The 27,967-nt window shown below is 37.9% G+C and overlaps 1 protein-coding gene across 6 annotated transcripts; it reads right to left on the bottom strand.

Moving 5' to 3' along the window:
• Positions 1-24: 24 nt before the first annotated feature.
• ZNF326 (zinc finger protein 326) lies at positions 25-27,965 on the bottom strand. Of its 6 annotated transcripts, none has more exons than XM_063136467.1 (12): positions 27,837-27,962; positions 23,183-23,303; positions 20,550-20,955; positions 16,744-16,939; positions 13,368-13,402; positions 11,294-11,378; positions 8,413-8,509; positions 6,571-6,718; positions 5,726-5,825; positions 4,909-5,039; positions 1,939-2,034; positions 25-710 (listed from the first exon to the last, which is right to left on the bottom strand). In XM_063136467.1, exons 1-12 carry the CDS (start codon positions 27,850-27,852, stop codon positions 537-539), a joined length of 1,605 nt encoding a protein of 534 aa, XP_062992537.1. In that variant the 5' UTR covers positions 27,853-27,962; the 3' UTR covers positions 25-536. The 6 variants fall into 6 exon arrangements, with proteins under 6 accessions (XP_062992537.1, XP_062992529.1, XP_062992545.1 ...); XM_063136459.1 differs by having other exon boundaries at positions 8,395-8,509; positions 27,837-27,961; XM_063136475.1 differs by lacking the exon at positions 1,939-2,034 and having other exon boundaries at positions 8,395-8,509; positions 27,837-27,965.
• Positions 27,966-27,967: the final 2 nt, after the last annotated feature.

Consider the following 27,967-nt stretch of genomic DNA (forward strand, 5'->3'; position numbering starts at 1 on the left):
GCTTAAAATTACAGGACACTAAGGTTCCTAAAATGTTTTATTGCTACAAACAAGTACATTTTATCACCAAAAAAACTACAAGGTATAGCATAACATGTATTTTACAATGAGTGACGCAGTCCAAAAGACAGGCACACTCACAACATAATTTTAAGTTTATGCATTCTAGAACTAAATACACTGCATTTACTTGAAATATCTTTGTGTTGAAATGATTTAAACTTTCTACTTATTTATATCCAATTCTCAACATCAAGAGAAGAAAACTAATGTTTAAAAACATACATAGTACAGTATTATATCAATTCTAACAGCTGGGTTACTATAAAAGCTGAACTAAAAATGGATTAACCTTCATTTTAAGCAAAGGTGAAAAGAGATTACATAAAACGTATTTTAAATTTAAATGGAATGCATGCACAAGATAGGGGATGATAATATGAGCCTCATTTGTAACTATTAGGAATTTTACATTTAGCCATGTTAACAGAAAAGAAAAGCAGCATTTTCCTCTGCTTATGTAAAACTCCTTGTGTTTAACTATCCTCTGTTTGGTCAAGAGTGAAGTCAGTTTGTTCTTCACCTTCTGCTTCCTCCTCCTCCTCAGCTTCTGCCTCCTCTTCCTCTTCTTCAGCAGGTTCATTTGCCTTGTCATCTTCTTCTCCTTGCTGCTCTGGATTTTGATCAGTAACCTCAAATGGATTTTCACCCTAATAAGAAAACAGATGTTTGTTTTAAAAAATCAAACACTATACTTAATCTATGTAAGCTGAAGAATGCAATGGCAGGTAACACACTAAGCTTCTAGTAATTTACAGCCAAGAACAACTAACATTAATGGAATGCATTAATCACTTGCTTGGAAGTGTGCCAATATAAATTTGCCCTGTAATTTGCCAGATCACCAGACTGCACACAAAGCAAAAACCAGCATGCATCCCAACCACTTCCCTCTCTCAGCTTCCCTACCCCAGAATCCTAGAAGCAGCCATTCCCAAAGTAGCCATTACACCACAATCCTATGCATGTTTACTAAGGAATAAGTTCTAGCACTTGCAGAAGCAACATGGGGTGGGTGGGTGTAGAGGACTACCAGAAATTAAGCTCAATTTGGTTCTTCCTCACTCATCTCCTGGACAATCCAATTAGCTAGAAATGAAAGGCAGACCCCATAATGGTCTAGCAGTACTCCAGGGCACTTACCATAGTCACCAATGAGTCTTTCTTCCGGAAGATGAACTTGACTACCTCTCCCTAGTGCTCTGCCTCCTAACTGAAGAACAACTGGTCCTGCCAATTAGTGTAACCTCCAAACTACTGTTGGTTACTGACGCCTGCATGGCTTACTATGCAATTCATTCATCTATTCTCAATTTCATTCTTCTTAGACCAAGTGAATTGCAACCAAACTATACGGAGAACTCGTACTCTAGCTGAAGTTCATGTTTCCATCAGAAACACAACATTTAATTTATAAGAAATATTTTAATTGACTAAAGGGTAACCCTTAATCAGACAGTTTTTAAAAAGTTATTATTTTTCATACAAATGTGAATGAAACACCACATGAATCCCCTCCCCCTCACACAGGTCTCTCTTCTAATGTCTCTGACAATATACATGTGCATAATCTAAAAACAAAGTATGCATTGCTTCAAAAATGTTTTAATATACAAATATATGGTGATTTAATTACCTGATTAATAGACACACTCATTAAAATGTATTTAATTGGCTCGCAGGCCTAGTTTCTACTACTGTGAATTTCAGATGACTACACTAGTTTTACTAACTAAAGAAAGTTCAATATGGGATCACTTCATTTACAAAACATCAGCTTGACCAAATCGTGCAGTGGAACCAATTTCACACATTTTTCCCCTTTTTTTTATCATCAATGACTGCTCCTGGAAATTTAGGTCCATAATGCAAGCTTACCTTGACATAGCGCTCGTACCGTGCCTTCACAATTGGGTTATTCAAAATGCTGGTAGCAGTTAGTACACTCTCTCTTTTAATTTGTTCTTTGTAAGTCTGTAAATAAGATTACACTGTAATAACAAGCATAACGAACATATTCCAAAGGGACATTCAATACACATTGTAGCAAATGCTATATTAGACTTTGCTAATGAGGAGAAAAAGAAATATTTAAAAAAGGTTGAATTAAGAGTTCTATGTACCAATTTAAACACTGGCCTTTAGTACACTCACAAAAGGACACAGCTTTTCTACTGAACACACTACAAAAAGAGGAACTCTGTTGATACACATTTATTATGGATCATTAATGCACAATGCAAAGAAAGTTAAATTTAGTATTAAGTTCCCATTCAGTGAAGTTTAACTAAGCATTATGACAGGAGTCCATGCAAGTAAATTTTGCCAAAACCATTTTCTTCATAAATTATAGTAGAAATATTTAAAACTACCACATTCTTAATCTAGATACATTTTTCACTTCAATTCAAAATGGTTGTTCACAGCAGCTCAAATCCACAATACTCTCCAGAAGGGATTTTCACTTCATGTGTAATAAGTTTTGCCAGCATTTCTTCATTTGGTTTTTAATGTACAAACTCATTCCATTTAAGAGTTATTGTCAACATTTAGTCAGAAATAAAGTTTGTTTTATAAGGCACTATAGCTGCTCTGTATTTTAATTCATGCTAGCCACATCCTCAAGCTCTTCAAAGTAAGTATACATGCTACGGTAAAGATTGTCAAGCTTCAACATCTAGAACATTATTAATTGTACACAAAGGATGATATAAATTACTCCATTCGTTATCTATAAATAGGATTAGACTCCTAGAGAAAATAGTGATGACGAAGTTCTAGCCATCTTCCAAATATCAAGGTAAACTGATTGGAGCAGCCTTCCCCAATCTGGTGCCCTCCAAAAGTCTTCATCTACAACTCCCAACATCCCCCAGTTGGGGAAGGCTGGATTAGAGCTAGTCTATAAGCAGTGAAGTTGAATACTGTATCGTTCCACTAAAAACTGTTGTGCTGGGCAGCAAACATCCTGCACATCAAAATTTGATTTTCACCAAACTGTTTTCAATGCCACTGAAGAATTCTTATTTTATAAAAACAGAGGGCAATTCCTTTTTAAAATCAGGAAAACTTTCTCAATCTGGGGGGGGGGGGGGATATCACATTTTAATCTTCACAATCACACCCTTTTAATAAACACCAAGACTACTTTCCAGGCTGAGTCAATACAACTTGCTCAGGGTTTCTATCTCATCACCCACCACACAGAGGCTTCCGGGCAAATTTTTGCCACTCTCGACAATGTGAGAGGATCATATAAACCACGAGCAAGCTTTAAATCAGGGATAGGGATCGTGTGTGGCCTTCCACATGTTAGATTGCAAATCCCATCATCCCTCAGCACTGTCTATGCTGACCTAGGGCTGATGGGAGTTGGTTTTTCTCATTTGTAAAATATACAAATTGCCGAGGTTTCCCCCTCTGCTGCAGTATTTCTGGTTAATTGGCAAGTATTCAACATATATTAGGCAGGATAGAGGGAGAGAATAAAAGAGGCTGCAGAGGTTCCATAGCTATATCTTCCAAGACTCAGGAGCAGGTGAGCAAAACACAATACCTGGGAGAAGTGACTTCGCTTATGGACCATAAAATTACAAGAAAATACCAAATACCCAAAGATATTGAGAATGATACTGCCATACACCCTGCTTAGCTAGCCAATAAGAAGTAAAGTACAGGCTGAAGGGGAAAGTGGCGGAAAACTTTGTCAGTCTATTGCAAGTCAGCCAGAGATTGACTGGTAGAGCCCAAGTGACATTCTGCCTGCTCTGGAATAGATGCAGAACTGGAACTCTGTACAACAGGGATGCTAAGAAAAGCCATAGCTGTGTGCATAGCTGCTACCTATGGCACTATTTATAAAGGAAGTGTGAATAGTGGATAGAACTCACATATTTTGCAACTCAGACTGTGCAATGAGTCAGGTAAGACAAATAAATGCAAAACTATATATTTGTACTCATTGCCTCAAATTATACTTTTATGCTAAGTAAGCCAAAATAAAAGTGAGCAAAAGGGGGTGGGGGCTTGAGGGTGATTGCAATTGTAATTATTATGAATGTTGTTATTTGGTAGAGGGAGGGGGCTCCATTTAATTTTTCTTTATTACTCAAAGTTACCCAAGGGCGGGGGTGGGGGGTATACTTTTCTCTCTGTACAAATAGGGGCTAGACCTAATTCTTAATGCATTTCAAATGCTTTAAAGTGCAAAGGTATGTGATAAGCCAAGTCATCAAGCCAAGATGGAACTGAAGGGAAGACAAGTGGAAGTGGTGCTAAAGGTGATCCCAGTGTTAGCTCTTGCCAGTATTTTGTACTCATCACAAGTCTTTCCTTAGTGATAAGATCATTGGATCAATTTAAACATTACGCTGGTGGTAAGGCCAGGAGAGTTCTTCAGGCACGCTTATGAATTGCTCAAATTTGAAAGAGTATCTATACACACAACCAAGGGAATGCTGGAGAGCCATTCACAAGGTTTGGGATTATGTCAGCAACTACACCACTGGGATAGTATGCAAAATGAACTACTAAAACATACTAAAACATACACAATTATGCATCTTATGAAATACTCCCATCCTTTCCCCTGGCCTACCCCCATTTATGCTAGAGCTGGTATGTCCTAATGTATATTACATGCTTTTGCACTTTCTGCCTACTTTGCAATGTATGGTGCAATCATGAACTATGCTGACACTGCCATGTTATGGAGTTGCCAAAACGCTCAGATCTCTAGCAAAACAGTATGGATCCCACGAGGCAACTACCCAGAATGCACACTACAAAATCTTGATTGTTTCTGTAGCTAACCTAATAAATAAATAAATAAATAAATCTGAATTGTACCTGCTTTCCCTTTGTATGCTCAGGAGACTTTAAGTGCTGCTGAACAGAACTGTGTAGTGCAGGAACATACACACTGCATGCAGAACAGAGAACAGTCTCAACTTTCATCATATGGTCATCAGCTGTGACACCTGGCAACGAAATAAAGAATTACGGGAATCTGAGAGTATGTCAAGAGAAAATTATGAAGCAAATCTAATTTTTTATATATTAAATCAAGCAAAATATGGGACAAAAGGGATGTACACACAACATTTCCAAGTTCAACTCAAGTAATGCTATTATTGTTTAATAAAAGTTATTTTATAGGGGAGATTTAAAAATAAGTATTGAGAATGTGCGCCTTGCAGTGGATTGCCAAATTGCTGGTAGGGATCAATGCTGGGAGTGGTCAAATATGAACTCCAAGCAAGTTTAAAATTCACCAGGGCACCCCATACAATTATAAAAACTGTTTTACAGGACTGGCCCATAAAATGCCCTGTATAGTTGTACAAAATTCAACATTAGCCATCCGAACACACACAAATTAAAACATACCAGTCCCAAATTGCAGTAGAAGCTCCAAAGTTACAGATTGTTTCTTTCTTAAATGGGTAATGCCTAACTAGTCCAATATCTACTTTTCAAAACAGGCCAGATTCTGGAACTCAAACTGGACGTTGGGGGATGTAGGATGGGATGCCCACTGCTTCTTCTGAAGTGGAGGCCACAGTTTGAAAACACAATTTGGCCTTGTAACGTGCAGTTCCAGACTGAGCCTGCATGATAAAACTGCTGTGCTGACATACAATAGACACTTTCACACGTCACTTGCCTTCCATTACATCTTTTTCAGTAATCTGGGCAGCTTCCATTTGGCTGGTGGTCTGCTGCTTACGCATAGCAGTCTTCTTGAATTTATTCACCATACATTCCTAGAATGCAGATTCACAACATTTGTAGGTATTCAAAGATTACACTCACTTATCCCATACTCTGAAACTACCCAGCTCATTGGCCAGGATCCAAAGAAATTAGTCTGTAAGTCCAAGGGGGCTTTACACACTTTCTGTATCAGCAGAGTCCTTCCCTCCAATCCCCAAGCCGCCACCCTCCACCGCACTGCAAACAGTATTGCAAACTGATTTTTACAACTGAGCAGTTTAAATGCAACAAAGGGGTACGATGTTCAATTTTTTTAAATCACTAGCTGCCTCCACGAGACTAGGCAGCTCTTAGGATCGTAGCATATGTGGTTATTCTTAGCCATGGCCAGTCCTGTCATGCAGCATGATGGAATAGCTTGATTCAGATGGCATTAAGAAGGGGGAATAGATGAAGGCAAAAACTGAAGCCTGAATGGTGCAGCAAGTGTTGGGGGGAGGTGCCATTTGGGCTCCACTTCTGGCAATAAAGTATCTGATTCTGATCACACATTTCTGGCAAGCATGCAACATACTCCATGGTATAAAACACATAAAGCATGTGTTAAGTAGATATCACATTACCTACATTTATCTTTAGAGAACTGCCTGCATCGCTTTTAGTTCTTTGTACTTGTGATATACTTTGCTCAACTTCCATATTTGAAGATTAAGGCCGTTGCGCTTTGTTTATTTTTAAGAACGCACCATCTATAGCTCCCTCCATTAAAAGGATTTATACAAGTTGGCTACTTACATGCAGAAACTCCATCACAACTTTGTCAAATTTCGTTTGTTTCTGAATATGATCTAAAGTTTCCTGATGAACAGGACTTTCCAGATGAGCTTCAATGTCTTTTTCTTCAAATGTTCGAAACTTACAGAATGAGCAGGTGAATGCCATTCTAGCAGAAAATATAGGCATGTTACATAGATATCATTTTTATTAAAATTCTGCCATTTTTAAATCCCTTTCATTAACAAAGTTTTGCTTTAAAATTCCATGTAAGCTGATAAAAATATAGAAACAATTCTAACACAATAATACAGGTCAGTTGGTAATATTTAAATTTTGGACTGTAATCCAATGCAACACTACCATTAACGTAAGTAAAGTTGTGCTGGCATAAACAATCTCTAGCACAACACCAATTGTGTTTGTTGGCATGACTGCCTTTCCTGTAACGCTGCAAGCACTATTGGCACTGCACTAGAGATAAATTGCATCGAACAACCATGAACTATGTCTACGTTGCATTGGAACATAGGTTGGAATGCGGAGCACACGTACTAGGTCTTACTTCTGAATAAAACTGTTTTGGCTTGCACTGCAAAGTCTAGGGCTTCGTCATTTTTCTCAAACATTTCCCCATACCATATAGCAAACTGCTAAAAAATTGAGAAGTGTTTCAAAAGCAGTTTGAGATGTGGTGTGGTGTCTGCTGTTCTTAGTCTTAGCCATGGGTAACATGACACACTAAGCCATAGTGTTTAGCTCAAAATGCTTAACCACTGTGGCTTAGTGTCAGCTTTAAAAGAACTACCTGCAGAAACAACAGTTAACACCGCTCAAGAAAGAACACCTTAAATCCTAACCAATTTATTCTGACACAAGCTTTCATGGACTAGAGAGCATGTTTTAGTGGGTCTAGCCCCAAAAAGCTTATGTCACAATAAAGTGGTTACGCTTTAAGATGACACAAGACTATGCTTCAGACACGTGGCTATCTTTTCTCAACCTCTGGAGGCAGAGAAGCAAAAGACATCACATTATTATGCGTCACAATCACAGAACCAGAAGACAGTAGAAATCTACAGCTTTAATGTATCAGTTGACTCAATATCGCTAGTAATGGTACTTTAAAAAGAAACCCATTTGTCTCTCAGTGTATTTAGTTAAGGCAACAGCGATTTTATTTATTCATTTAAGCTTGTCAGCAAAACACAGTAACTAGTGACTTTATCAAAGTTTATAAAGAATCTAAGAACCAGACATTTCACTGCTCAATGAATTTTTCTTTTCAAACATTTAACCACAGTAATAAAAATAAATCATAATACTCAAGCATTATATTTAGCAATTCAAATGTTCAAAGTGTTTCTACAAAATTATCTCATTAACTCTTATAGTAGCCATGTCATAAAGTGCAAGGTGGGCAGGAAGTAGATCTCTAAACATTTTGGACTTCAGCTCCCAACATTCCTGACCATTAGCCATGCTGCCTGGGGCTTGTTTGAGTTGTAGTCCAAAATACCTAAAGGGCAATCTTCCCCTAACCTAAATTATAATTATTTGGGAGATTCCTCAACATGGTGTATAAGCATTCTGCTCTAGCAAAGGATTCCTTGGGTATTTCTGATAGCTCAGGATACAATGGCATATCACACCCCATGAAACACAGGTAGTGGCCACGTTTCCAGAAATATTAAAACATAGTACAATGTCTATATGGCAGTGGGGCTGAGACACAAGACACCATGGAGCAGGCAGAGCAAAGGCAGCTTAAGGGAAATGCTATTGCCATTGTGCATGCCTGTGAATTATGGCTGGGGGCAAATTCATGACATTTCCACCACAAACCTGTAACCATCACCATACTTTTCACTGTTTTTCTCCCTCCTACGTCTTTGCTTCTCTCTTCTTGCCTCAATTCGACGTTTTTCTTCCTCTTCATTTTTCACTTCTGGCTTAACACCTAAAAACAGTTAAGAGCTAAATAAATATTCGAGTTCTGGACTCCAACAAGGGAGAAATGTGAAGTTCAACTTACCCTATCTCAACTATTATTTATGGTCTCATAAGGAGGAATAAATTCAAGCCATGTATGGCAATGGCATCTACGCAGGTGTGGGTTTAATTAAAAGCAAATGGTAACATCCAATCATTTCAGCATAGGTTTGTGATCAAGGGCCATGCTCACAAAAAATAAATCCAGAATTAAAGCCAACCTAACGTCATTGTGCCTAGATACTAAAGGCACTAAGCAAGTGACCAGCAGAGACAATAGGAAATTACAATAACTGTAGAGCCTACAATTGAGGAAATCTCAAAAGTATTGCTGCATGTTTGTTTGTTTTTAAGCTAGATGCTTGCTGGTTTTATTGTGAAGACAGCTTATAGAATAGAACAAACAGATAACCTGAAAAGGAAAAGCATGCAATCTTTAAAATTCCAATGAATAAAAATGCCAATTACTACCCTGAAATATAATGCAACACCAATTACAGATTTCCTATTATTCCCCCTGTATAGGCGACAATCTGATGGGGTTAAACACACATATCAATGCATACAAACATTCCTTATTCTTCCGAACTTGTGATTACATACTGGAAAAAGCAACTTCATTTTTTTATTCCAGAGAATGTGTCAAGGATTTATAGGGGAGGCAGGCTTTCAATCCATATGTTAAACAGAGGTTTAAATGTCAATTTGGACATGATTTTCAAGCAGCCAAACAGCTGTTCTCTCCTTTATATGTCACTTTGAAAGAAGTCTGCCTTATTAAAAACAGGTACCAGCGATTTTCTGATTGCTAAATAGCAGAAATGTACGTATAGTAATCAGAATAGCCTACAATTATTTTTGAAAGTGATAAGAAGGTTGAAGTACCATTCCCCTAATCCAGGGAGAGGCAAAAGGTAGATCTGCACCTTACTGGTATATTTCTGGTTGATATTCAGTAGATCGAAAAGGAAATCAGACTCCCAACTGCTTAACAACAGTAGCAATGACATGACTCCAACCTTGCGTTATATTGAGCAGTTCGTCTCAAAGAAAGATTGGGATGACCGGGACTGGATTTGTGCGGAAGGACTGTGAGCTCCAGGCAGTTCTGATACACAACAAACTCTTGGGCTCAGAAATCATTTGCACCAGACTATAGTTGATGGATCTTGAGAGACTACTAAATATTAAAGTAGATCTCACAAGCTTAAAGTCTGCCCACCACCTCTGCCCTAAACTATAGAATAAGCACTCCTTTTCTCCCCCACCACCACCACACACATCATGCATACTCTACTCCAAGGGTGGGGAACCACCACCTCACAGGCCAGATGCATTCCATGTCATCTCTGGATCCAGCCCACAGCTTCCCCTTCTTCCTGCACACATACATACATACACACATCTAATTCACATAAATGTGACCTTTTTTCCTAAGCCAAATTACTGTGCAAGGAGGGGTTGGGAGAAGAAGGAAGGGATAGCAGAAAGAAAGTGGCTGGTGCCACACCAGCTCCGGCCCCACCCAACCTTTGTACGCAGGGAGAGAGTTTACCCAAGGGAAGTAAGTCCCCTTGACATTAAAAGTGTTCCCCGACCTTTTAATGTCCCTTCCACCATGGTTCCCACACCCTACAGTCCCTTCCACCAAGAAGAATCCCTGGCCCATCCAAATAACTCAATAGGGACTAACTTGCAATATGGCACCTTACCTCCAAAGCCCAAAGGATACGCAAGTGAGTCCTTGTTTAATTGCTGCATAAGCCATCTGACCCGAGTTCTGTAGAGAGAGATAGTCTGCATCTTGCCTCTCAAGATCAGCAGACACCTTTAAATCCTAGCCTAGTACAGTCCAGAGGAATGGAAGCTCAAGTCCAGATAAGAACTTGGGACTCCTTACTTTCCAGATGATGCCTTATTTATTTGAAGCAAGTAGAAAAATTGCACATTTGCTAGTGCCATTAACTGATAAATCCACAGATTTAATCCTACACTAAACAGACTTAAGCTGTAACCTCAGGATGGTGTAATTTGGGGGGTAAAAAAAGATTACTCTTGGCCTTGTAATCAGAGCAGCACAAACAAAACAGTGCACAGTAGTTTAATGGAAAGCCTATTACACAGTATGAGATATGCCCACAGTTTTTCAAGACAAGAAACTCCATACAATTTGTAGCACTCCTCATATCATACAGACCGTATACAATAGCAAAGTACATCAGGGGGAAAGAAGTTTAGGACAAAATTTCAGCCTCAATGTTGAATTTTCTTGCTTGTGGGTTTGAAGATATGGTTTAGCAAATGAAACTTCAGTCTCCTAGAAATAGATAGTTTACCTGTTTTAATAAGCAGCATGTATAAAAACAACCAATTTATGGTGCAGAACAGCTGATAATTGGTCTACTTTAAAATCAATTTCTAATGAAATATTCAATAACTACAAAGTTAAGGATGATCAATACTATAACACTCATTTAAGTGACAACTAATGCTAACGAATGCAAAGTCAAATAAGCGCAGGGTACACATGATCTGGATGTAGAAAAGAAAATATTACCACAAGAAAAAAAATGTTTGCTACAATTAAAGACAACAATACTGCTACCTGAAAGTTATCTGTGTTGAAGGGGAAAAACAATTAGTACCGCAGGAAAGGACACAATCAAGTGCAGTTTTCCCAGATAAATTTCACCAGGTGAAACTTTAGCAGCACTGTACCTTGAGTTTTACCTGATAAAACAAGTGGGCTTACCTTCGAAGGCATGATAGATGCCATCATAGGCATCTTTTGTAAAGTCTTCATCCGTAATTGTGTCACCTGCTTCAGCTTCATTACCCTAATGAAAGGTCAAATGCACAAGTTTCCAGAGTAAACAGAAGAGCTGACAAAAATTGTCACATTAATTCCAGTAAAGGAAGTATTCATTTCAATCCAGTTAGCTGAGGTGACTAGCTTGAATTACGAGAATTTAAAAACAGTTGGTTCCACTTCTTTATATGGCATTAATGATCAAGCAGTAACTTCAAAAGGTTGTTTTTTATATAGCTTAGTGCATTTAAAGCTGTTAATTATCCAACTTAAGACATTATCTGGGACATCTAGTTTATGCTGACTAGATGCTTCCTCCTGGCATCAATCAAGCACAGCACCTACAAGGACATTTTTATCTTGTTCTACAGTCAAGACTTGACTGACGTTTTTACTTTTTCCAGGCATTTACAATTACTGCCCAAATTAGGAACAGAAGTATATTTCCACATATATTTTACCATGCTTATATGCGGTGTTACTCTCGTTTCATAAGTTTTCATCTTCCATTCTTCACTTTTTCAGGCTCAATACTCTTCTGTACTGCACCCAAAATCAGGGAGTGCTTACTCTTATATGACCCTTCCCATGTGCTGTAAACTTCAAATGAGGCCCTACTTAAAAGGCCCTCATCATCTGAAGTCAGACTGCAGGCAAATTCTTTTCTGAGATGGCACCTGTCTCATGGAACAGCAGCACCATTCCACCGAGCTTTCAGGAAAACACATGTAAGCATTTTTCTTCTGCCAGCCTTTTCAAGAACTAGTACTTTGGTTGTGTCAAGTTTATACAATTATTTTTATATTTTAGCTTTGCTCATTCTACTATGTATTTATATTGCATTTTAATTGTTGCAGATTTTTATTACTGTGTATATTCCCATTTTAAATTGGGAGCTGCCTGAATGTCTGTGACTCCATTCGATGGATAAGAAAGTTTAAAAAATAAACAAATATATAAAGAAGTAGTTTAGAGTTTGTGATACACACATAAAATGTTAGGAATCAGCTTCACACCAGCTAGAAACACATTTCAAATTTCATACGTCCCATGACAGCCAGATACTTAGTATTTTTAGCACGGATCAAGATGCTTAATTCTAAACTGAGAATTCAGTGAATATTTAATCAAGCTGTGTAAATAAATAAGTATTTATGATCTGGTCAGAGCTAAGTTAAGAACTGAACAGTTTTTAAATTAATGCACGCTAATTATTTTGACCACTTGCTTAAATATTTGTTATTTACCTATGCAACCAATATTGTGAAATTTAACACGTTTATAATGGAATCCAAATATAAGCCTAACTATTTTCTAGTAAGTTACTACAAAAGCCCCCAAATAATTAATTTCTAATCAAGTTACTAGCTTAACAAAATGATTTTTAGAAATCTAGGCTTGTGCAATATCCAATGCTGCTTGTCTGTAGCATGGCCCACCACCACTTCTGTTCTGCAAATGGCCAGCCCTGCTGATTTCACGGCATAAGGCAATGTAGCTTTAATGCTTCCAAGGGCAAGCCCCAAAATGAGCAAGTTAGCAAAGATCTCAGTTTCTGCTCATTTTAAGTTGCCCCAGGAAACACTAAATCGCTATTGCATAAGTGGTGGGAGGATAATGACCTTGGAAGTAGAAGAACAGTTGCCAAATATATTATCTGCATCTTGCCTTTTAATAAGCCCTTATTAAGACTAAAACCACAGTAACGTATATACACAACTGCCCTTCACAAAGAATACCATTACTAGAATTTATAAAATTCTGTTTAAAGAATGTCTCTATGACACAAAAGGATTCTCATTCTTGTTTCCAGCAGCACTTTCTCATTCAATACCAGAAGTTGCAGTCCAAATTCTTCCAGGGCAGTTCTGCCAGAAAAAAGACTGAGAAAGCCCATTGTCCATGCAGACATCACCTCTGCCTCATGGCATTCTGAATAAAGTCAGGCAATTATTACTGTGATGCCCTTTAATGTGTCTTGTAAAGTACAGTATCTTGCAAAACTAGAGATGTTTACCTCTGCAGTAGTTTCCTTGCTTGGCGTCCTTGCGTCTATTAGCATGAGAGGAGGAAGAAATGTAAAGAGAATCAAACTGCAGTGAATTGTTTTATCTCACCTAGCACTGTTTAAATCCTTAGGAAACTGGGAAAATAGGAAGCTTGGTTAAAGAAAACTGAAAGTATAACTTAAAAGAAATTGGCATGTAGAAACAGGTTATATCAAAAACTACAAACAATAGAAATAGTTGGACTTAGCGAAGCTGTTTCACAGACACTGAAATTAAATAGAAAACTACAAATGCAGGTCAACATGTGGGATTATATCATCATACTGTGTAATTTGTTTTCCATTACTTAGTTATATATCTTTTAATTTCAGTTCACAACTGTTGCAAATATTATACTCCGGATTAGTCTTCACATTATTGTGCATGAGAAGATCAGTAGAATTGTCTACATTTAATCTCAGACCAAACAGTAATAGCATACTTGAGCAACTCCTAGCATTTCACCAGACCACCAAACCCAGTCCGAGAAGTTAGTTGTAAATAAAATTTTAGATTAGCTTGCTGATTACATCAAGAAAACAAGGCCACACGTAGCAGTAGAACATGATCCATTAAAAGAGTTAGTGCATTGACATTCAGAATAGCTTTTAAATTTAAGGCAAAACCCACGGTGGCTAGTTTTAATGAAATGAAGTAAATTTAAGCCACATGTTTTCAATAAGAGAATTTTAATTGTCAAGTTATTTCTGGTTAAATATATATCATAACACAAGGTACAGATAGGATTTGGTCTTTAATTCAGTAAAGGGGGAAATCTGCCCTAAAATGGAAAGCATGATGAACACATATTGCCTTTTGAAAAAGGAAATTTCTAAACTTACCTAAGTATGTTTGAACTATAAAGGAAAATTTCTAAACCTACCCAAGTATGTTTGTACTGCAGCAGGAAATATTTCTAAATTTTTCAGTGTATGTATTTTATATCTGTGTAAATATCTATTACATAGGTTACCCATGTAGAATACAAACTATACCTGATGTGCAATATGGAGACAATAGGGAACGTAACATGTCACTGAGTGACACACAAATATAGCATTTAGCCTTCATACCAACACACACTGTATCCTTTTAACAACCTTTCACTTTCTCATATGGCAGTTATTATTTCTACCAGCTCTACAATATCTTGCTATAACTAAATAAATAAATAAATACCAGGAGAATAAAGCATTGTACCTTAAGGTAACATTACAGTAATGGCAAAACCTGTCCATAAACACTGATGTTGAGTGGCCCAGCCTCCACCATCTAGGGATTTATGTGGGAGTGTCATGCAACATATTATAGCTATTCCTTCCACCTCTTATATCCCTGCAATAGATATTATCCCCATAGATATAATGTTCATTGAAATTACGGGCATTTCACCAGTAGAAAGCTATTATAGAACAAATATCCCATCTTCTCATAAGGAGAGCCATGCTGTATCAGACCAAGGGTTCATCTGGCCCACCACTCTGTTCATGCAGTGGCCAACCAGCTGTTGACTGGGAACCAACAAGGAGGACATGGGTGCAAGAGCACCCTTCCACCTATGTTCCCCTGCAACTGATGTATATAGGCTTACTGCTTCTGACACTGCAGGTAGCACATAGCCATCAGAACTAGTAGCCATTGAAAGCCTTCTTTTCCAGGAATTTATCTAACCCCTTTTTAAAGCCATCCAAATTGGTGGCCATCACTACATCTTGAGGTAGTGAATTCCATAGTTTTAACTATGTACGTATTATTTATTTATCAACAAAATTTGTATACTGCTCCATATCTGAAACAGATTGCGGCGTAGTAAACATAAGAATTAAAACAGCAAAAGATACAAAAATTAAAAAACCATTATTATACTAAAAAAAACTATGCAGTTTGTGAAGAAGTATTTTTTTTATCTGTCCTGAATCTCCCACCAACCAGCTTCATGAGATGACCCTGGATTCTAGTATTTTGAGAGAAGGAAAAATGTCTCCCTATTCACATTCTCCACACCATGCATAATTTTGTACACCTCTATAATGCCTCCCCTTACCCTTCTTTTTTCCAAGCTAAACAATTCCAGCTGTTATAAACTTCCCTTAGGGGAGATGTTCCAGCCTCCTGGTCATTTTAGTTGCCCTTTTCTGCACTTTTCCAGCAATACAATATGTTGTTTTAGAGTGACCAGAATTGTAAACAGTATTCTAAGTGTGGTCACACCATAGATTTTATAAAGGCAGTATGATACTGGCAGTTTCATTCACAATTCCTATTCTAATTATGCCTAACATAGAGTTTTCTTTTTTTTACAGCAACTGCATGCTGGGTGGGCTACCAACACAATCCTAAAATCTCTTTCCTGGTTGGTCACCACTTGTTCAGGTCCTATCAGGTTATACTTGAATTTAGGATTTTTTTCCCAAATGTGCATCACTTATATTTGCTTACATTGGACTGCATTTGCCATTTGGAAGTCCATTCTTCCAGTTTGGAGAGATCCTTTGGAAGCTCCTCACAACATCTTTTTGTTTTAACCACCCCTAAATAAGTTGATGTCATCAGCAAATTTGACCACTTCACTGCTCATTCCTAATTCCAGATCATTTATGAACCAGTTGAAAAGCATTGGTCCCTGTGGGACTACACTTTTTACTTCCCTCCATTGGGAGAATTTGCCATCTATACATACAGTCAATCCAAATAATACTAGCGGAAATCTTTTATGATTAAAAAGACATACAAAACAATGCACACACACACACACACACTTTTAAAATATGAATTCCCAACAATGAAGTTAGTGTAGAGAAAGGGTTGATTGTTTGAAGAATAGTAAAGTCCACAATCACAGTGATCTACCAGCTGGCCCCACCTTGAGGACACACTATAAAATGTTTGCAGAAGCAACCACGAGGGGACAAACATTACATTCCTACATTATCTGTGCAAATCTGATTTCAGTATCAAATTCCATAAGCATTCAAACATTAAAATATGAACTTAGTCTCAGTATTAATTGCTCTCTTAATAACACCCTTATAGCATCTCATCTAGCAAGCAGTCTTCACAATAAAAGCCAGAAAAGGTTTTAAAGAGTATGGATGTCTAGAAAAGCTAAATTTCTCCCAAATTTTTTTTAACACAAAAGCATAGTATATAGGCACAAAGCTGATAAAGTGACTTCACTTGAAGAACCAGAATAAAATTTCTAATTTGTGCCACCAATGTCTATGAATAGCTGGTTTCCGAGGGGCTTTGAGGCTGAAAAATGAAGAATGGCAAAGCATCATAAATGCGTCCTCTCAGAAAATGTTAAATAGCGCTATAATTCGCATCTTTCATTCAATTACTTACTAGGTTTGTTTTGGTTCATCTTCACATTAGGTTTTGTCAGTTTGGGTTTCTTGATAAATGTCCCACCTGGTTTATTATACGGCTGCTGTATCATTTTTCTCTTTATTCCTCGTGCAGCTACTGCTGCAGAACTGGGTTTGTTATGATAGTCTACCACAATTCCAGGTCTATGCATGCCTCCAAAGTCTCCCATGTACTGTAAATGGGTGAAGAGCAAGTATTAGAAAATGATGTGGCTGACTGCAAACAACCTAACTCAAACATCAACATATTTTAAAATATTTTAACTCAGGAAAAAGAACACAATACTAGTAAGTTAACACATATCAGAACTGCAAGCTTATTAGTTTTTTCAGTTACTTGACAGAAAATGTTTATATCAAATACATTTCTGACATTTCTGCTTATTCTAAGTCATTAATCCAGACCATGAGTCTTATTAGAATTTGAGTTGCATTTCCTCTCTTCAGATTCTCTAGGTAATACCTTTGACAAAATCAAAAATATCTTTCTACAAAACTACCAGCTGAGAAAAGAGATGTGAAAGCTCAGGAAAAAACAGAAAATCAGTTTGAGGGGAAAGGGCTCCTACAAAATATTTTCTCTTTAGAAATTAGTGGCATGCTTTTTAAAATAAAGTTTTACTCAAGCAAAGTGATTGTATGAACATTTTAATTTAAGACAATCTACAGTGTTAGAGAATAATCCCCATGTATACTGTAGAGTTCAATGCTAGAAGTTTAACTTTAAATAAAAATATGCTGCTAGTCCTTAATATGAAGCTGTTTCTATCTAAACACACTTTCCTTGCTTCTACAAAATCTGTTGATCTTATTTTTAATATTTTCTTACTTCACAGATAGCAAAAACTAATAATATACATATGCTTTGGTAGCATATAAAGTAGCAGCTTACAGCTTTGAATTTCATAATTGTACAAAATAGTACAATACTATGCAAGTCTACTCAGAAGTAAGTGCAAGTGAGTTCAATGAGTTTTGCTCCCAGGTAATTGTGAATGAGATTGAAGCCTTACTTACCTGACAGTAAGCCCCATGTAATTCAATGGTACTTACTTGTGAATAGATATTCAAGAGTACTGCACTAAGGCATTTATACTTTTTAGGATGCAATCCTATGCACGCTTACTTGGGAGTAAGCTCCACTCCGTACACCACCTTTGGAAAGGTTTTTGCCCTAAAAGGCAGTGTAGAGTATTTAAATAAATAAAATTACCCTGTAAAATATGCCTATTAGTAAATTGTATATGCTATGTTATAAATGAAGCATTTTATGTTATTAAAACATTTAAATAAGTTTAGGTTTCTAAGTAATGATAGCATATATTTCAATTTCCCCTTAACTTTTCTCCCCTCAAAATTTTGGGAACTGTTACATCTATAACCACATACGTTTCTGGGGTAAGTACTACACATTTATCCAATGGTGAGGTAATGGTTGAAGACTACCAAAATATTCCCTTTCACTCCTATATCAGAACAAAAGGATTGTGGCAGTGAGTAAAATGTAAGACCTTCTTATATCATGTTCTTTCTAAAACAGTAAAGAAAACTTTGTAAGAAGAATCAAACTGTGTCGTGTCTGAAAAAGCTGTTCTCTCTCTTCCTGTCTCAGGTATATACAATACAATGTAAAGAGATTACAATATTTTCATAGATTTCAAAGCACTGAATAGAGGAATGAACTGAAGAGAAGGTACCAGGAGAATGCCAAAATGCAGGCCTGCTTTCCTATATGTATATCAAGAAAGGCTCATCTGACTGGATGAATGAAATCATACAAGCAGAAATACATATACTGCCATAATATCAATTTTTTAATATTAAAAACTAGACACATCAAGGGTGCAAGCCTATGCATGTTTAGGCAGAAAAAGTCCTACAACTCCCAGCATTCCCCAGACAGTCTAAACATACATAGGATTGCACCCAAAAGGCAGTAGAATAATTGTAAAATGCTTTCCTAATTTGACTAACACTTAGCCCTAGCAGACCAGATTATGTGAGAGATCATTAAAATATAATTATGCTAACAAAGTCCATGCATAAATTCTACATTTCAGTCTGTCTACAATTTGGGCCCTAATACAGCACAATCTAGCAATATCTCCATGTTGCATATACATAAATCAAAGGACACTTTCTAGATGATTTACATTTGCATGAGCAAATATTTCCAGAATCTATTAAAGGTGCAATGCATTTTAAATACAGTAAGTAGCTTATTCCTCAAAGTATTTAGGGTTCAAGAAAGGAACACTAAGCTTTAAAAAGCTAGTCGGTTATTCCCTAAGATTTTTACTTACTCAACCTAATCAACCTACCTTTAAAAAAAAGTCTGATAAAAAGGACTACACAAATCTGTAGAGTAGTCTATTATCAAACCACAAGAAAGCTCCTAGTTATATCTCTTTGGGTTAAATCTAATTATGCCAATTATACCCTTCAGAATGCTACATTTTTGAAAGAACATATTAGGCATGCAAGACGATCTATTAAAAACAAATTAGTTTTCCCTCTACATTTAAGTTATGACTAAGCTACCAGGTATGTTTAAGGTCTGCTTCTTGAAGCAGATTATACTCATAAGTTTTAAGATAGCATATGTAGGATCAATAGCTGAACTATTTGTACTAAAATCAGATATGAAATTATAAAGTTAATGGAACATCATCACCTTATAAACCTGAAGTATTTCATAGAGAGTATAGAAGCTTTTAATGATTTGGGAGAAGTGGAATGCTAAATTTTAAGTTTACTTTCTTCACTCTCTTTCAATTGCACTTTTGAAGTTGTACTGAAACATCACATCCAGCATACAAGAACAAGTTGCAGGGAATTATGGACAGTATCCAATACTGCCGCTGTACCTCTGCTAATTCCATTGTACTTGCAGGATCTACCACTAGCGCAACAGGAGCTAGCACTTCCGAAAGCAACTCTGCAAATAACTGGAAATGCTTGTTTCCAGAATGGGACAAGTCAGCAGAGCTCCCTTCTGTGAGCTCCACTAACCCAGAAACTAGTGTTTCCGCTTTTCTGGTTGTCTTACTAAGCACTAGCTTCCTGTTGTGCTAACAGTAGGTTCCACTAGTACAGGGGCAGTATTGGAAACTGCCTTATAATACAAGTGTTAGACAAAACTGTAAAATGCATTTAGTTTTCATTTTGAAATAATTAGTTTTGAAGCTGATGGTGTCCCTTTAACCATGGGTTTAAATCATCTTATTTCTTATCACCTACCGTTATTACACCCATCCCTACATTTAAATCTAGTGAACTTAAGTTTAGCTAAGAATGAGTACGAAGAACCGACTGCCTGTCTCCCTAGACAAAATCTCCTTTTAAGGCATTCACCCCCTAAAATTCAATACTATACATACATTGCACCTTTAACCTACTCAAAACTGAGAAAGGTTCTAATTAACCTTTACAATGTTTCAAGACTTCTCCCACTAGCCAAGATGCTAGTGTTAACAAGGAAAAATGCAATTCCTTTTAACCCCTTTTAGACCAAACCCATTGCCTTAATCTTCACCTTTCAAACAAAAGGAGAGATTTTATAAAACCTTAGCAACTAATCTCTTAGTGCTTTTACTTGTAAATGGAGAGAGAAGGGGTACTAAGTTCTGGGTAAACACCAAACCGGATTGGAAGGTCATCAATCCTAACAGTTTGGCCAAAAGTGCACTGTGATGTACAGTGCCATTTGTTTTAAATGCTATGGTCTTGAAAGGGTTTAAAAGAGTGACTAGTGAAAAGAATCTGAAAAGATTCTGTACTTACTCCTCGGCCACGGCCTCTGCCTGTTGATGGTCCTCCAAAAGCATCATAGTTTCTGCTTCCAAATCCACTGTCAGGGTAAGCAGGCGTTCCTCTCCCCCGAGAGCCTACAGGTGCAGGCTTCATATGGGGTGAAGAAAAACTGCTGTAGGAAGAGTAAGTCTCTCTTCCTCTGTCCTCCATAAACCCAGGCCTCAATTTTGAGCGTGAGTAAGGTGCTTCCCAGCTAGACCCGCCCTGGTTTCTACCTCCGAAAGAGTCAAGGCTATTCCGGTAGTTGCTGTCAAATCGACCACCATAACTACCTCCGAAGCGGCTTTGTTCGGGTTCATTATAACCATAGCCAGATCTGTACAGATCTCGCCCACCCAGAGAAGACCCGGAGTCATAAGACTCATAAGGTCCAAACCTGGAAAAGTTGCAGTGAGGAAAAAAAAAGTAAGCTTACTAAAGTTAAACATTTCAAAAGACAAGTTATCAGTTGACATTTATCAACTAAAATCAATGTATATTTTACTTTGGTAGGGTTTGCCTTGATTAGGGCTGGGCAATTTCAAGTTGTGACCAGACAGAAAGCTATCTGAGCCACTTTTCAGTAAAAAATAATGTTAAATTTCAGAATGCCTGAAGTTTACTAAATTTAGTTAACTCAATATTTAAACCTCATTATTTGAGCCCAGACCTAGTCTTATGAATGAAGGCACCTGCACAGACTTAAAAGGTTAATAAAACTATTCTATCTTTAAAATCATACCTAACAACAGTTCAACAGCATTTAAAAGGCTTTACCCTCAATTGGGAAACTTCTAATATCAATAATAAGAGGCAATTACTACAACTTGATTTTTTTTGTCTTAAACATTGAAAAGTTCACAGTTCATTTATTCAGATCTTTTGCTTTTGTAAGATGTAATCTTCCAAAAACAAATGTAACAACTGCCAACATGCCTCAGCTTCTATTATTACATTTAGCACAGTCTAGAAGATAAATCAAATACCTAGTATAGATCTGATAAGACCAAAGTAAGTCTTCAGTATCCAGGTATCCTTGGTAAAGGAAAAGGCTGTGCATTACGTGCAAAACAACCAATACCAAGATGCCATATGCAATAATATTTTACTTATTTTTTGCAGAATAGAAAGAGGCAAGTGCAGAGGGACATTAATGTAATGTACAACTGCACTGGAAAGGAGAGTTCACTGCTCTCCACAAAGATTTAAAATATAGTTAACAAGAAGAAACAAGAAACATTCCTTTACTTAAAAAACAAGACTATATATACTGTCTTCACCTACAATATCATAACCAGTTTTATTTTCATTTTTTTTAAAACTTCAGTCACTTGCATATTAAAATGCTATTTACAGAACAGCCCATAACAAAGAATGTTCATGTATTAATTGTCATCGGTGAACTCCAGTCATATGCAGATTACTAGATGGTAGGTACAGCTTATTCCTGATTCTCAGGACAGTTTAATATGAACAAGCGTTAAATAATTCAATCAATTGTTGAATTAGTAATAAAGGGCAGAATCCAAGAGGTTGCTTGCGCCCCTGCCAGTTTGTTTGCACCATGCTATTTCCATTGCGCAAGCAGCCCTTACCACTTGTGCAAAGATGATTTAGCGCTTCCGGAGTAACTCAAAAGAAACGGAAACACTCATTTCTGGAAGGAGGCAGGTTGATGGAGCTCGCGTGACAGAACTCTGCTGACCTGCCTCCTTCCAGAAACAAGTGTTCCGCTCGTTTTGAGACTTCCTCTAGGGAGCATTAAATCTCCCTTGCAGAAATGCTGGGTCCCACTTGCACAACAGAATCAGTGGGACCCACGGCATACAGAAAAGAAATTGGTGGAGCAGAAAGGACATAAGCACACTGCTGGATTCTGCCCAGAGTTTCCTAGTTCCGTACTAATAAATGTCAGCACAGAATTTACAGATTCAGAGTTGCCAAACTACGGTCTTACACTGTCATACAAGAATTAGAATATGCAACCAGTTTAAATGTTTCATCTAATTATTTTGTTTAAAAAATGCAAAGACCTTGAAAGAAAGCCAATTTTTGCATAAAATGACCTGACGTTAGTAGACATGAACTACAGACATAGTGCTAAGAACAATATAAATTTTGAGATCACTCCACACACAAAAATTATAGAGTAGCCAAAACAGACATTTTAGTGTAATTAGTACCTGCCAGTAAAATAATCTGGACATGACAAGTTGTCTACTAGTGAAATTCTTGCAAAAAATATTAGCACTAAAATTAAATGTAAGTGTTCCTTTCAAATAGAATTAAGTAAGAGCAGCAATGTTGGTCCAAATCATATCTATTTCATCTACAGCTTTTGTACTGAAACTTAAATGCTAAAGCAATCCCCCAATATAACAAGGATATAATTCAAATTGATGTCAAGACAGGTTTGCAACAGAACATGCATTACAGTACTCTACACTACTGAAAGAAACCAAACCCAAGATATTTTTAAAAAATGCTGCACTATACATTTCTTTGTTCTGCTGCATACAGAATCTCTGCAACATTCTCAAGGAACACTTATATTAGAAAAAACATATACTGTAGATTGTAATTATATTGTGTTGGATATAAAAGCAACGGATTCAGTATTTTACCTGTTACCACCACCACCTCCTCCACCGCCTCCATGACTTTCCATTCCATATGATTGGTTCATATAAGAGTCCATAGCTCTTGGGCCACCATAGGCACCATGCCCATAGTCACGGTCCATTTCTAAGGAAGGAAGAATTAGATTTTTTTTAAAAAAAAATGAGACAAATCTATCAGTCATCATCTCCTTGTTGATTAGAGAGTCAATGATATATTTCATCTCAGCTCTAACAAAGAGGTTGTGTAGAACAGGCAGGACACTATAAATATCTTTACCTTCATAGAACAATGCTCCATAAGTGCAAAGAGAATTATCAACATGCCACTATACACCCTTGTGCCCCTTGAAAAGCCTTTCTGGGGGCTGGGAGACCTTCAGGAAAGGCCTGAAAAGTAAAGCTGCAGTGGGAGGAAGAAATTAGGCAGATATATGGCAGAATCCAATGGTGCACTTAAGCCCTTGCAGAATCCTTTCCACCCCCTGCAAGCAGAGGATGCCGCCAATTCCGTTCCACAAGCAGTACCCATCACTTATGCAAGTAACACTTAGTGCTTCCTATGGGAAACAAGCGGAGCTCCCTTATGTGAGCTCCACCAACCAGCCTCCTTCCAGAAATGAGCATTTCTGCATGTTTCAGGCTGCCCTGGAAGCACTAAATCACCACTGTGTAAGTGGGGGTGAGGGAGGCACCAGCGCAATGGAATTGACAGGGTGTAAGAGAATTTATGGTGGCATAAGGGCACCATTGGATTTAACCCCTTGATTAGAAATCATTTTAGAGGGAGTAAAAGCTGGATAGTTATATTTACATAATTTGATTTACATTCCAAAAGAAAATAATTCATAATCCCAAACTATTCCATTTTTTTTTTTAAAGAAAAATCAAAAACGCCCCTCGGGGGGGGGACTGTTTTCCCCCTGAATTTTTCCATTCCCACCCACCCCGACTTCACATCTCTAAACATTCCTGAATAAAATGAGAAGTTTCTAATTAATCAATTGCCTATTTCATGTGAAGTGGGAAACGCTTTGGAACAAGACAGGATCCTAAACAACTATTTTAAGTTGGCTTAACAAACTTCTGTTTTAAACTTTAATAAGTTCATGAAGCTAGTAACCAGTTTCCCACCAGTTTCCCACATGAAATAGGAAACTGATTAGAGATTCTGTACTTTAATCATGGCTCATAGCAGAGGGGCTTGCTCATATCTCAGCTTTTTAAGCAAACAAGCGAAATAGCACGGAGAGGATTATAGAAACTTGGATACACCAATCAACCTGATCTTTTGCAGGAACGGCACCAATATTTTTAAAGCAACAGTTTCCTGCTTACTCTATCTCAATGGTCTTCAACTGGTGTGTCATGACCAATTCCAGATGGATAACAGCAAAGCTGTTGCCACCAAATTGGGCACAATTGGGTTTTATGTTGCAGGTTGGGAGTCTGAGGTGGATTTCGGGTCTGGACCACTGCTCTAACAGCAAAGCGATAACTAGTTTGAGGCCTTAAAAGTAGGCTCCTACCAGAGGCTTTGGCCTCTAACTCCAATTAGTCACAGTGAGCATGGCCAATGGCCAGGGATGATGGGAATTTTAGGCCAAAACATCTCGAGGAACCCAGGTTATTTTAGGTTATCAGCAATGAGGCACGGTAAGCCTCCCCTTCCTTTTGTTTCTGTCTTTTGTAAGACAGTCGGCAGAAATTGTCTTATTTCTTGTTTTTGTACATCGCCTTGGGCACCTTTCTAACTAAGGGGCAGGATAAAAATGCTATAAATAAATGAAACAAACCAGACTTTTGCATTACGTTCAGGAAAACTTTTACTTTCCTTCTCTCAAGTGAAAAGTAGTGAAGGAGGTTTAGCTGATCATCTGAACTGAGTCAGAATAAATGTAATACAGCTGCTTTTAAAAAAACAACACAAACAGCTATACACTATTACTACAGCACCTCCCACCACTACCTATAGTTTGAGGAAGATGCAAGGGGTAATTGACAAGGTCATTTTAACTGCAGTTTTCTATTTTTAAATTAAGAAGTGTGTGTCCTGTACTGGAACACCAGCAACTGCAGAGCATGAAGCTCACTTTTCCCACCAACAAAACAGCATTCTTGGTTTCATGGAATTATATGACTGCAGTTAACTGATCTCTCAACAGCCAGAATATGACTGATCAAAACACTACATTCCAAACCTAGGAGAAATATGCAGGCAAAGAATCTACAGATTTATTGTTCTGCTTCCAAATGCCACCTACTGGACATAAGTAATACAACATTTTATGCATATTTCCTAGCATAAAAAAAGCTTTTTCACACGTGGAGCTCACATTGCCTTCAAGCCTCTTTCATGCTGAGATTTATGGCTGCTATTTACATCAACAAACAGTTCATTGGTTAATGTTCATGATTTAACAATGAAAGGCATTTGTAACACCAACATCCTGGACCAAGGAGGTATTATTTTTGCATTACACGCCAATTGCAGCAAGATTGCTTTAAGCTTTTTAAGTAATTTTTAAGCTTTTTAAGTAAAGTACCCTGTTACCTCCAAAATGTATTTGTTCTGTTAAATACAATAATTCAATCATTTTACATTTTTATCCAGAACAAATACATACTCAGTTGACCCTTCTCAGGCTCTACTAAAAAGCTGATTAAGGCACTGTCTTTTCCAGTCCCATAAGGTAATTATGCCCATGTAGCACATAGTTTGATCTTGCAGAAATGTCTTCTAAAGATGAAATATTTAATTTCCTTCAACAGAATAAAATACATGCATCACCTTTAAGTATATTAAACATTCTTTGTTTTCTAAAAATTAGAAATCTTTTAAATAAAACTTAGTTTTATGAAATTTCTAGAAAGGTGTTGTTAAATATATCATATAATGGTTAATCTTATTACTTGTGTGTGTTATATAAATTAGTTACAGTTACTTCAACAATCAGTAATGTAAGAAATTAAATTTGTAATCCCATATATTTCTACTTTGGAAGTAAATTCTGATGAAACTAATGGGATTGACTTAGATACATACAAGAAAGTGTGTATATAGAAGAAAGCAGGAGACACCATAGAATAAGAGTAAAAATAACGATCACAGGATTTATACTTTGCTTAGTGCAGCTGCACACTGACATGATGGCAAGGGTTGGGAAAAGCATTGCTGAACACAATAGTTCTCTGCCTTCTGTACAATATAGACTGAGCAGAAAAGCATCTCCATTTGTGCTGGGTTCAACACATCTGTTCACATGATCATCTGCACTGGAAGCAAACTCATAGAATCCCAACATAGTTTTAGATCTTTTTGTATATTAAGCCCTTACAGAAGTCATACCAACTGCTTTTGAGGATAGGCCCTTTGCATTTTTTCAGTCTCTCTTTTATCAGAGAAGATAAAAAGGATCGAGAAGGTTTTCCAACCATAGTAGGAAAAGACAGTCAAGGAAAATAGTTGCTATCAAATCCTCATTATTTTAAGACAAAAATTATTAACACAAAGTTTAAATTTAAGTCTAACTGTAACAACTATTCAAATGCATTCGTCTCTGCACATAGGCTTACTTCTAAACAAAGCGCAGAGAACTGGAATACAAATGCGCTTCAACTTATTTATTCATTACATTTATATACCGCCCCCATAGCAAGAGCTCTCTGGGCGGTTTCCTTATGTGTGAAATAAGAATAACAGCAGCCAATCCTAAACTAGCGAGGCAGTTCGGCAAACCTAAGAAACACCTTGTACTTTTCCTAAACCCTGCAGTTATATCTGCTGTTCAAGGCTCAATTTGTATTAGGGTGGGGAGAAGCGCGGGAGAAAACAGAACCTTCCTCTACTTTGGAGCGCAATAGCTTGAAATATTTGCGCTCAACTTCCTTCATACATTTCTGAAGACCATTGCGCAGTTTTAAAAAGAACGGGAAGAAACGGGCTGAGGGGAGGGGCTCCAGAACGATGGTTTGAATAGCTTAAAAAGCCAGATTTCAAGGGTATCTTCAGCCGTTTTCAGCCGTTACAAATGCCCTCGCCGTTACCACTGCCATCTTTTGAACCCCTCCGAAACTCCCGATGGTTGAATCAAATTGTAGCTGTAGTCAGGGCAGACCTGCTGGAATAAATGGGAACCCCCCTACATAGAGCAGACCCATTGAAATGACTGGAGTTCCATTCATTTCAATGGGTCTGCCTTAATAGGCTTGTCATTGGATTCAACCCCACAACTGCACTCTTCCATGAGGACGGAGAAAACCTCCCTGCGGGCTCCACTAGCATGTGGCGGCATTCCTATTCCCACTGCCTTGGGAGGAAGCTCAATGGGACTTACGGAGTCGGGACAGAGAGGCCAGGCGAGGCCTCCTCACGGCTGACCGAATCTCAACACCGGTCGCCTTTGAGAGGAACGCGCTACATCCCACACCCGACAACGCAACGCCGCTGCCGGGAAGCCAGAGGCCCGTCAATATGGCGCGCCAAAGCACAGGCTCTCCTTCGGAGCAAAGGCCTCTCCGCTAGGCCGCGGCCGCCGCCCCCCGTTTCCCGCCTCTACAGCAGACCCGCCGCCATTTTGAGCCAGAACCTATCTTCGGCCTCCTTTCGTTCCCTCGCCATAAGGCAGCGGCGACCTTCAAACCAAAAGAAAGCGCTCACCTTCCCCGTAATCCATGGCGGCGACAGCCTCGGGGTTTGTGCGCAAGACTAGAAGGTGGGGCGGCGGCGAGGTTCTCCTCAGCCTCTTCCAGGCTGCGGCTGCCGCAAGAGCTCAGTGACGCAGCTTCCTC

The sequence above is a fragment of the Elgaria multicarinata genome, chromosome 1 (genome assembly GCF_023053635.1).
Source record: "Elgaria multicarinata webbii isolate HBS135686 ecotype San Diego chromosome 1, rElgMul1.1.pri, whole genome shotgun sequence".
Classification (NCBI taxonomy): Eukaryota; Metazoa; Chordata; class Lepidosauria; order Squamata; family Anguidae; genus Elgaria; species Elgaria multicarinata.

Excerpts from the sequence above, each read along its gene's own strand:
- ZNF326 (XM_063136459.1), bottom strand. Across the intron at positions 6,719-8,394 it reads AAGTATGGTGATGGTTACAG|AATGGCATTCACCTGCTCAT; the intron begins GTTTGTGGTGGA and ends ATTTTCTGCTAG. Across the intron at positions 2,035-4,908 it reads AGCATACAAAGGGAAAGCAG|ACTTACAAAGAACAAATTAA; the intron begins GTACAATTCAGA and ends TCTTATTTACAG.